At 42.9% G+C, this 11,348-nt stretch overlaps 2 protein-coding genes across 2 annotated transcripts; both read right to left on the bottom strand.

Annotated features, from left to right (window-relative positions):
• Positions 1 to 1,729: 1,729 nt before the first annotated feature.
• Bfra_005574 (putative l-ornithine n5-oxygenase protein) lies at positions 1,730 to 3,369 on the bottom strand (the record flags this gene model as incomplete). Its single annotated transcript, XM_037335956.1, has 3 exons — positions 1,730 to 1,825; positions 1,877 to 2,432; positions 2,465 to 3,369. 3 exons carry the CDS (start codon positions 3,367 to 3,369, stop codon positions 1,730 to 1,732), a joined length of 1,557 nt encoding a protein of 518 aa, XP_037191166.1.
• A 2,794-nt stretch (positions 3,370 to 6,163) lies between these two features.
• Positions 6,164 to 10,475, bottom strand: Bfra_005573 (putative multidrug resistance protein 1 protein; the record flags this gene model as incomplete). Its single annotated transcript, XM_037335955.1, has 8 exons — positions 6,164 to 6,378; positions 6,430 to 6,548; positions 6,595 to 7,284; positions 7,333 to 9,267; positions 9,486 to 9,895; positions 9,942 to 10,084; positions 10,134 to 10,232; positions 10,292 to 10,475. 8 exons carry the CDS (start codon positions 10,473 to 10,475, stop codon positions 6,164 to 6,166), a joined length of 3,795 nt encoding a protein of 1,264 aa, XP_037191165.1.
• Between the last annotated feature and the right edge of the window lie 873 nt (positions 10,476 to 11,348).

Genomic DNA, 11,348 nt, shown 5'->3' with positions numbered 1-11,348 from the left:
TGGGTTTAGATTGATAATTGCAAGTAAGTGGCTGTACTTGATTTGTAAGTATGAAAGGAAAGCTCGTGAACCAAAGGCAGGAGATGGAGGAAAATCTACTCTTGCTAAGTCGCTGAAAATAAGTCTAACTCTCCAAATAAAGAAGTGAATATACCGAACCACTCCACTGGGTGTTGACCTGCGTGAAAAATAAACATTAACGAAATACAAGACTATCAAAAGACGTGTTGCTTGAGAACAACCTCAAAAAGTTGTAAGCAAGCTGTATACTATCAAAATTCGACAAGTCCAACACCCGCAGGGAAAAAGAGTATTTCTTTTCGCTTAGAGATTGGACGGATGTTGACGAATCTTCACTGAAATCAGATAGATTGTCTCCCATAATGCTGTGCTAGGCTCCCCATACTGTGAGACTAGACATCATGAATCAGAGCTAGACGGAATTATGAATGGTCTTCGTAAAAAATCTCTGCTGTTAGTGCTATTTGCATCAGTGACCTGGGTTTCCATCCTGGATATCACTAGGCAGGCATTTTGTGGGGAGAAATTTGGCAAGATTGAGGACCGAATGAACTGGGAAGAAAGGTTGACCAAGTATCTGAGAGAATTTGTAATGTGGAAGGGTATCACACACACGAACGATTATATCAATACTACAGGCGGCATAGTAAAGTCTTGAATTTGTTCTATGCAATCGTCTAAAGTACTCAGTGTCAAATGTAACATTTGGATAATCAAGAGATGCCATCGAATATAACAAATCACTAGGCAAATTGTTTGGCCGATAGAATTTCACGCACAATTTGAATCGCTAGAAGCACAACCTAGTTTTTGTAGAAATATGTGTTGAGTTTGGATGTTTGAATGAGAGGATGCTGGGCTTAATAGAGGGACATAGGAGAGCATTTCCTCATTACCCTGGGGGAACTACAGTGGGTACCACATTGGCATCTTGGGGTGGAACATTGATATCTTGAGCGGATTGATATTACATTGACGATCTGCAGGTAGTACCTGCAGGAGTGACAGCTTAATCTCCACTCTCCCCAGGAAACAAGCGCATAAGTGCCATCATTCTAGATTAGAGGATATAGCAATTCCACCTCGTACCACCCAGCTTAACACCCTCTGCACTTTTATCTCTCATCGATCTAGTAGTGGCCTATTGCATTCCACATCCGTCATTATACCAGAGAATCAATGATATCGAGATTCGAAATCCGTGGTTCCTTCTATCAAAGAAATTATATCGATGCACGAGAACCTCGCAAGTCATGACAATACATCATGGAACAACAGGCTTTGATTTATTCATTTCCGACAGACTTTCGGCGACTTCTGTCCACTATCAAGAACCAGTAAGGACTAACCTTGCTGCTGAGATATCCATCATAGTATCTTATAACCATGTAAACAAGTCCCCATCAAAGAGGTTCTGCAAATATTCTCAATCTCACTCACTTCTCAAACGGACCATTCATCACAAGACGAGACAAAGTATATCAAGAGGTATAAACATAATTTCCAATCCGCAAATCCAAACTCCAGTCCTATATACATGATTCACTTTTATCTTCTACTCCTCCACTGACAATATCACCACCCGAGAAAATAATGTATAAACACAAACAACAACTTATTCTGAGCACCGGTAATGATCTATTTGAGAGTTACCCGCTGCGCTACAGCATACTGTGGTATCTTGAATGACAAAGAAAGCGCCGCAGATTTAGTTCTTCGCTTCTTGAGCAAGTTGTTCTCCGAACATGCTCTGGACTAATTCTCCACCTCTGATGGCGAGGATAGAAAGAAGGGAATCGGATAACTGGGATATGTTAGTGTTCATTCATATTTATAGAAGAGGAAAGAAACTTACTCCGTGCGTCGACTCATTACAACCCTGCAACCAGATTCCCGCACCATTTTGTACCTTCCCATCTACTACCTTGACTCTATAATCTCTGGTTACTCCCCACTTGCCCTTGACAGGTCCGTTCTCCCCCTTAACATCACTTCCCTCGCCTGTAGCAAGCTCCTCGCACCCTCGGAGAATCTCAACATGAGCATCTCTTCTGTAACCAGTAGCGGTGAAAATATAATCAACATCCAACTCCTCTTCTTCCTTCTCAGCTCCCTCCTCAGTAACAATCTTCAGTCTCAAAGAATCATTAGAAGGAGAAGGTGTAGCTGTGATTACTCTTCTGTTTACAACGATAGCTGCTCGAGGAGTAGCACCAGTACGTTCGCACTTGATACGTTGAATGTAGAGTTTGTCGTAGAGATGCTCGAGGAGCTCGAGACGGACAACACCGTAATTTGTGGCGCGGTCGAGGACGATACCTGCAGCACGGAGGTTGGAGGGGCGGTTGTAGTGAGGGGTTACGCGGTCGGGGTCGAAAATTTCGTTTACACTGCGAGTCTTAGTTTTGTGTCTATTGATGACGGGAAAGGAAGAAAAGCTTACAAAGGACTATCATCACTAGGTCTCAAACTCTGACCCTTGACAATCAACTTAACAGTAACACCGGTCTCCTCTCCAAAACGTTCCCACAAATCATTGTAGATTTCTGCAGCACTTTGTCCACTACCAATAACGGCAAATCTCAATGGCTTTCTAGTCTCCTTTTGCAACTTGTCAATCTTTCCAATGCTAGTAGCATATTGCGAAGAGTGCAATACACAAGGCTTATTTTGTAAAACAGGAGGAATGATAGCCTTTCCACCAACAGCGATGACAACATTCTTCGCCGAGTGTGTGACTGTCTCTCCAGAGGATGAGGAGGAAGAAATAGTAAAGCCAGGGATCTTTCCATCTTCAGCCGAAGGCGATGAAGGAACAACTGACTCTACATTCGCACCATACTTCACACAACCTTGCTTCTCAAAATGGCTAGCGCACCAACGCAAGTAATCCTCGTATTCCATACGAGAAGGTAAGAAAGTGCTCAAATTGATAAAGGTATTCAAGCGTCCCTTGGAATGCAAATAGTTGATGAAGGTAAACTTGGATCGGGGATCACGGGGTGTAGCCAAATCTTTCAAGAAGGAGATTTGCATGCGAGCACCAGGGATTTGCATACCGGCGTGCCATGCAAACTCAGACTGCTTCTCGAGGAAGAGAACCTTTGGTGGGGGTAATGAGGATTTGGAGTAAGCGTCGTGGAGAGCGATGGCAATGGCGAGGGAGGCTGGACCGAATCCAACGCAGATTAAGTCAAGCGTTTCGGTTGACGAGTTGCTGGTAAGAGTTTCTTCTGGGGAGAGGGAAAGGTTGTTCATCTTCAGAGAAGACATGAGTTTCTCGCCATTGATGGCAACTGGACGGAGTCCCTCGGGCGAGTTACCCGTGCTGATTGCTGAAGGAGCCATTTTTCTTATTTTGATTCGAGGACAAGTGTAAGATTGTATATGAATGTAACGTGATCAAAACTACTGATCAAGTGATTTAATATGAATGTTGATTTTCCAAAACTTCTGAGAGTAATCCGAATATGCTTTTATTCAAATCTCCTCAACGATTCGTATTGTCCAAAAAACCAACACCGAAAGAATTTTCTCTCTCTTAAATAATGCTATTCCAGATACCAAAAAGTGTACTTTCCCAAGAGATACAATGATACCTCTACCACAAAAATCTGCTTTGCAATCCGAGGATTCTGATTGGAGACTCGATATTCCTTCGAAGCCTCGTGCAACTGCCGCTGAATACAAGTGTGAACTTGCCGTGCGTCCGATAGTATGAAAGCTGCAACGGATTGGTACAAAGCCGTAAGTATTAGGAAGTACCACTGGTTCTGGCGGTAACTGCGTTTGGTGGTGTTTTGGGGGAAGGAGTCTGTCGGTTAAGAAGTTCAATTGGCTGATTGACGAATTGAACTAATTTGTACAGCCCAAGATAATCGATAATTGATCAAATGTAGGTATATCGATGACGGAATGACCAAGATAAGAGTGATATTTAGGGTAAGGAGGACTTATTTGGAATATCTAAAAGGATAATTGTAGATGAATGAGGGAGGCTATGAATTATTGTCGAATATACAGATGGTTGATCGATTTAAAAATAAAATCAAGAAATGATTCAATATGTGATCTCGATAATGCAGAGGGAGAAGGGTGAACGATAAAGCCTAACTGATAAAAGTAGATGACAGAACTGACCGAAAAAAAAGAAGAGTCCAGATACTTATTGTGAATGATATATGTATCTCTCAGTCAATAGTAAGATGTAAATGGGATTTCTGAAGTATTGTGTAATAGAATCTCGAATCATTAATTCAGTTACCTGAGCAAGAACATGGGGGACATCAACAATAAAATCACAGAACATGTATGCCAAGATTTCTCATTGTCATTGGTAGGTATAATGGCAGGTTAGCATGTGTGTATTTTGATTCCAGACATGGACCTTCTCCTGTTTATTATGGGGCAGCCAAAGATCATTCATGGATGTTGAGAATGATGTTGTAGGGATGGCGAGTATGAATGGTGTCAACGAGGATGTGGAAGGTAGACTTGTGCACGAAGTATGGGTAGAATGGACTGACTCGACCGATTTTTGACATGATATGATATGTACATCGTCTGATTCTCTTGACATGTACATCGGACATGCTTTCCTCTTTGAATGCTACATTGTAGATGTTTTTGACTTCTTGATATCATAGGTTAGTCTTCTCGATTGCGTCGCTAGAGATATGTGAATGGATAGATCGTACAGTAGCTACACTCGAGTAATCCTACCGGTAAATGTCCAGTGAAGCTACTCCAGTCTCCAACAAGCTATCAGTGACCTCTCTGTCACTACGCGCTTACATTCTTCCGGCATGAAAAAGGTCGTATGTAGCATGTGAACGTGTGTGCGGGGTGCTCGTGGTAGCTTCTTCCAGTAGTAGATGGCGACATGAATTTTTCGTTAAGAAGACAAACCAATGAACAATTCACCTCGGAGACAGCTTTTTTGTTTTCTCCACTTAGTTGCCAAGAGAAATTATCAGATCCGTCCCGAAATTTGTAAAGGCATGACGGATAAATGCGGAGCAGGGGAGGGAAAGGGTGGAAAAAAGCTCATAGATACATATCAAGGTTCGAGCTACGGAGCAATGGGACAGACAGTGATACACACTTTTCCAACATGTTGAAACTTTCTTGAAGAATCCCTCTCATTCTCCACTCACCGACATCGGTCCACATTGTTTCGTACTCGTTATCAGATCCTTTGATCCAATTAGATTCTCCACTTCACTCAATCTAACTGGCCAATTCCAGAAACTAGCGATGAAAATTTTTTATCAGATGAAAAAGATAATCATAATCCCTGTCAATCTCTACTTTTTCCTGCCTCTGGTAAAAGAGTGAGATGCAGCTTATATAGTCACCATGCAGATCTCCTAGATTCAAATAGGCATGTCCGAAGCGATGGGAAACCTTGCTCGCTTTGAATAACTAAGATTTTCCAGGGCTTTAACTCGATATGGATGAAAGTGGAAAGAACTTCTGTCGTCCTAGATTTCGTAATGTGGGATGATGCAGGTTGGGCTCGACTTGAGATGCGTAACCTCAAAGGGAGAAATGATGCAGTGGAGTCACCACGTAAGGAAAACCAAATCTACTCGGTACCGGAGAATCAGATGGCAAAAAGGAATGGCCAATTTGTGAAGTGGATTAGAGCCCTGCATTATATTATTAACGTTTGCACCAAAGTGCCGACCTTGGGATGTATCAGCGGCGGTGTAATGATTGGTGTGGATAATTTGGAGATATCGAAAACATGCCATCATATTGTTGTGCAACTCGTTTTGAAATAGACGATGTGGGATAAGGATTGTTACGACGACACGAGATTCAATAATATGTGAACAAGTTTGTTTGCCTGGTCGGAAGGAAACACGAGCACTGATTCACTAATGATTGGTATATAAATAAATGCAAATCTATACTGAATTCCTTTCTTGACGTTTCGACTCCTGCATTATCTTCTTATCAATGAGCCGTTGAGGATTAAATAAACGTCATGTCAGCTGTCCCTGATTCATGGCGTGTTCCGTACCACCGCTTAAATTTCCACCTATCCATGGTAATGGAATCATTGTATTGTACAATTGGATATGAAAAGCGAATCCGACGCTATGCTACAGAAGTAAAATGTACAACAAAACTCACATTAACCCAAATCCTGCGCTCTGATCATCTCTTCGTAAATACCGCCACCATTCATCAATTGCTCGTGCTTCCCTTCTTCCACTATTTTGCCACAATCAAAAACCAAGATGCGATCCGCATTTTGTACACTAGTAAGACGATGTGCAATCATGATCGTAGTTCGTTTACGAGAGACAGTTTTGATTGCTTCTTGTATCTGAGCTTCAGAATGCGAGTCTGTAGTATGTTAGTGTTTGATCTCTTGGCCAACAAAATAGAGTCCTTTACCAAGAGCTGAAGTGGCTTCATCAAGCAACAGAATCTCTGGGTCGCGAATGTATGCCCGGGCTATTGCAACCCGTTGCTTCTGCCCCCCAGACAGTTGAGAACCATTTGTACCGCATTGTCTAAAATTGTTAGCAACTTCGTGAAGTCTGGAAAGAATATACATACGTCTCATAACCATCGGGTAACCCGTTGATAAAGTCATGAATCCCGACAGCTTTACAAGCAGCTGTGATTTCCTCCATTGTCGCAGTATGACCTGGCCGAGCTCCTAACCCAACATTGAACGCCACACTACCCGAAAATAAATCAGGATCTTGAGATACGAGACTGAGTCGAGCTCGATGTTGAGACACAGGAACTTCCCGGATATCTATGCCATCAAGAAGAATTGCGCCAGACGTTGGATCGTAGAATCGCTCTATTAATGAGATAGTTGATGTTTTTCCAGCTCCTGATTTTCCTACTAAAGCAAGTGTCTCGCCAGCTTGTACGGTAAAATTCAGGTTGGTGAATATGGGTATATCGGCGCGAGATCTGTAGGCGAGAGCAACATTTCTAAACTCGATTGTACCAGAAGGAATTGGAGAAGTGTCATTCAAGGTCCTATCTGGAGGAATAGTCGCAGGGTTTGAATCGTTAGTAAGGTCGATGGTTGGTTTCTCATCGTGCAATTTAAAAACTCGAGATGCGGCGCCCTTTGCCCTCCCAATATCTGGTGCCAGACTGAATAATTGCCCTGCGGCTTGAGCCGAATACAGTATAGCGGGAAGCACAATAAAAAATTGACGAGATGAATAATATCCCTCTCTCACTTGCTTGGCTCCCCACCAATAAGCAAGAGCATATATAAAATATCTGTAAGCTGATTAGCCATTTGCCTCGCTACAAAAAGAGGACACTTACGTGATTGCTAGCGCAAATGCAAGAAGTATATTGCCAAGCGCCGTGTTCCTAGAAGTCTGCTTTCGATGCTTATTGACTGCGACCTTGAACTTCGATGAAGTTTCTCGTTCTATTCCAAGTGCAGAGATGGTGCGAATTGCCCCACAAGCCTCAGTTGCGAATGCGGAAGCGTCGACATATGCTGCTTGATTTTTTGCCTCTATTTGAGCCAACACGCGTATCCGAAAGTATCCCGCAAGGAGAATCACTGGCGAAGTACCCAAAAGAACAATCGCGATTTTCCAAGCCACAGCATGTGCTAAGATAGCCCCACCGACGACTGAGACAAAACCGGATATCATAGTTCCGATGATCACACCCGAAAGTCCACTCAAGTGGCCGGAATCCATGTTCATAACAGAGATAAGGGCAGAAGTAGATCGGCCTGACATTAAAAACCATTCCATATCTTGTCTTAATATGGTTCGGAGGGATAGATCTCGGGTTCTCATGATTAAAGTTTCAGAAACAATTCCAAAACAGGACCCAGAAGTTGTGTAACCAAGAAGTGCAACGATTGCAACAATGAAGAACATTAAACAGAAAAAATTAACCTGTGAAGACGGGACAGAGCCGTTGAGTAAAGAAACCAAATTACCGAAGATAAGAGATTCGCCAATGACCAGACCTCCCGTTGCAGCACAAGCCACGAATGCAAGTAAAGCAAAGGGAATTTCAGATTTCGTTAAAGAAAAACAGCGCCGAATTATTGCAAACGTTCCGAGAGGCTTTGAAAATTCAGAGTCACTCTCTTCAGGCGAGTCTTGTACAGAATTATCCTCATGATCAGAAAACCTGTCAGATGATGTAGATGGCTTTTCGATGGATGTAAGTTCGAGGGATTCAACGTGTTGGCTTTTGTGAGAAGAATTTAGTCTTTGTGCTTCGATCAATTGACGATAAGCACCCTCGGGCTTCGACATTAGGAAATCGTGACTTCCCTGTTCAAGAACTAAACCTTTGCCCATAACGATGATATTATCAGCAGCCCTCACTGATGCAAGACGATGAGCGACCATTACGGTAGTCCGCTTACTCGAAGATCTTGCTATTGCAAGAGAGCTCAAGATAGCCGCTTCGCTGATTGTATCAAGTGCACTAGTAGCTTCATCTAGTATCAATAGAGGAGGGTCACCAACCAAGGCCCTAGCAAGGCACAGTCGCTGTTTCTGGCCACCAGAAAGCCTCGTGCCGGATGGCTCACCAAGCCAAGTATCCAATCCATCTGGTAGCAATTCAATGAATTGCCAGGCATCGGAAGCCTTCGCAGCATCTATGCACTTCTCTCTCATCTGCTCCTCTTCCAGAGCAACTCCTTTGTAGCCATATCTGATATTATCGTAAATGGTTCCCGAAAAGACTGCTGGATCTTGGTCAACGAAGGCCATCTTCTCGCGGAGACTAGCTAAGTTGTATTCAGGTATTGTGTGGCCGTTAAATCGAACAGAGCCCCGTAATGGGTCATAAAGTCTGAAGAGAAGCGAAGTGATGGTTGACTTGCCACTTCCAGACGCGCCTACAATGCCTACAGAAGTTCCAGTTCTAATTTCTATATTGACTGAATCCAAAACAGTTTCGAGTGGGCGTGCTGGATAAGAAAAGCTGACATCTTCGAATGTAATGCTTCCTCCTGTATCTAGTGTCTCGCTGTCACAGCTAATTCCCTCTTCGGAGTATACATCGATTGGTATGCTGGGATAGTCTATAAGATTGAATATTCGCTGCCCCGCGGAAGCGGCGTTTGCGAAGGATTGAACAAATGGGCCTGCTGCTCCGATCACAAATGAAGCGTCAAGTATTAGAAAGACAATGGCATATACAGTTCCTGCACTGCCAGACGAGCCTGAGTTGATTATCTTGGAGCCTTGCCAAAATGCTAAAGCATTTGCTGAAAACCTTTGTATTGTTAGCACTGTAAAATAGATAAGATTCCAACAGTCCAGACTGAATATGGCTTCAAACATTCGAAAGTGGTAAAATATTCACAGTGAATTCGCCCTTTCAAACTAGTCGAAACATTTAACGAGACTCAAAATTGAATCCTTTGTGATCACCAGACTGCAGTGCGGACCAATGGAAGCCATGAAAATGGAGCTGAAAATGGCATAACCTACGCAATAAAAAATACACTGCCAAGCATCAGTGCACCCGTCACAGCTTTTTTTGCACCGTATCTCATTGCAATAACTAGATTATTGTGGTGAGAATCTGTCAAAGCATCAAAAGCATCAAAAGCTTGAACCACTTGTACTGCCTTCACAGCTCCTTCAGCAATTGAGTTTGCGATTGTGTTACTCTCTGCTGCGGCCTTGGCGTATTTGTTCAATGTGGAGGTACCAATGACAACAACCAGTGTCATAGAGGGAATTACCGCAGCAAAAAGAATTCCAGTGAGACGAGCGTTGAGAACAAACCCTACTATGAATGCTACAATAAAATAACTGCAAGATTGCAGAAATAGGCCCACTTTCTCAGCTGTACCAGCTTGGACTGTTTGTGCGTCTACAGTCAGACGACTGGTGATCTTAAAATGGTTAGTTTTAGTCCTCTTACTGGATTGGCGGTCTTACATCTGGACATTGAGTCTCATAATATGTCTGATCAAGTCCCAAAGCTCTGTCGACCATCTGTATCCGCAAACCTCGCGATACTCTATCGCCAACGATTCCCCAGCAAAATGCCCAGCCCCATGTTACTATGAAATATGCGCACGCTGCATGGTTAGCAATTGCTTTCAGATTTTGAAAGATTTAAACCCTAACCAACAGCAACCAATTGATAGACTCGGGAAACAACTTCCTCCTCAGAAGGCGGAAAGGCATCAATGATGCGCGCAAATATGATACCGATTATAGGAAGAGCTGTGATACCGAAAAGTTTCGTCAGAATAGAACTACACAGACAATGAAGATATACTGACGTGCCCCAGCAGCGATTGCAAATAGTACTCCACAAAATAAGATGAACCGAGACTGAAGGTCGTCCAAAGGTCTGAAAAGAGCGACATAAGAGGATCCACGTCCTCCTGATCTAAGTGAGATCCACGATCGTTTGACTGGGTTGGCATTGTTGGCATTTCCCCCATCTTCTGTATTTCGGGACATAGTCTCCGCCATTTAAAGATGGTGTATGCAGGTTATATCCCCCAATAATGGTGGTTATGCAGCGACCAAAGCCCGAAGCGGCCGAAGTATCCTAATTCTCTCCAAGTCGAGACCGCCTTGTTCCTATCACATACACAGTAGATACCTTCATGTGAAATTCATCTGCTGGTTTGCGTACAGAGAAATTCAATTTTGGTTCGAACGTGTGATGATCGAATCAGCAAAGAGATAATGAGCAACAACGACGTCAAGTGATAGCCGAGCAATATTGTTGTGATCACAATAAAACAAAAGTGATTGATGAAGTAAAGGGACTACCTTTGCCACTAAAACGATTCTACTATAGAAGAGAAGGAAATGGAGTATGGAAAAAACTTAATTGCATCGACATTGAAAACTTCGCATCATTATTTAGCCTCAATCTTACTAGAGGAGTTGTTTCCCCTGAGGCAGAATCCACAAATCAAGGGGGATCAAAGATCTGAGATCTAAAATATACTAAGAGCCCAAGGCATGCAATGAAAGCAGCAGAAGTTGCACAAGTCAATGGACAGTACATAATTCGCCACCAAAAAAGCATACAATCTAAGCATCATCTCAGGATTTACCTAGCGTGATAAATCCCAAAACTGATATTGATTTGACATGTTCAGTGACATTCCACTGATCCCCAAAAGAGTACTTTGAGAGAATTCCGGATTCCATTGCATCCGAAAATGGCTTTTCCCAACTTTGGCTCTTTTTAGCTCAGATTCTGATAGTGTGAAGCCCTCGGCTTGATCAGCTAATGGGACGTAACTTTAGCACTGGCTAGGAATGTCGTATTTCATGATTAGCTGCAACGCTTGAGATAATATGGAGTAGTGCCAGTTT

The sequence above is a fragment of the Botrytis fragariae genome (assembly GCF_013461495.1).
Source record: "Botrytis fragariae strain BVB16 chromosome Unknown tig00000075, whole genome shotgun sequence".
Lineage (NCBI taxonomy): Eukaryota > Fungi > Ascomycota > Leotiomycetes > Helotiales > Sclerotiniaceae > Botrytis > Botrytis fragariae.
Note: the sequence above shows the minus strand (reverse complement) of the source record. Positions and strands in the feature narration are given on the sequence as shown.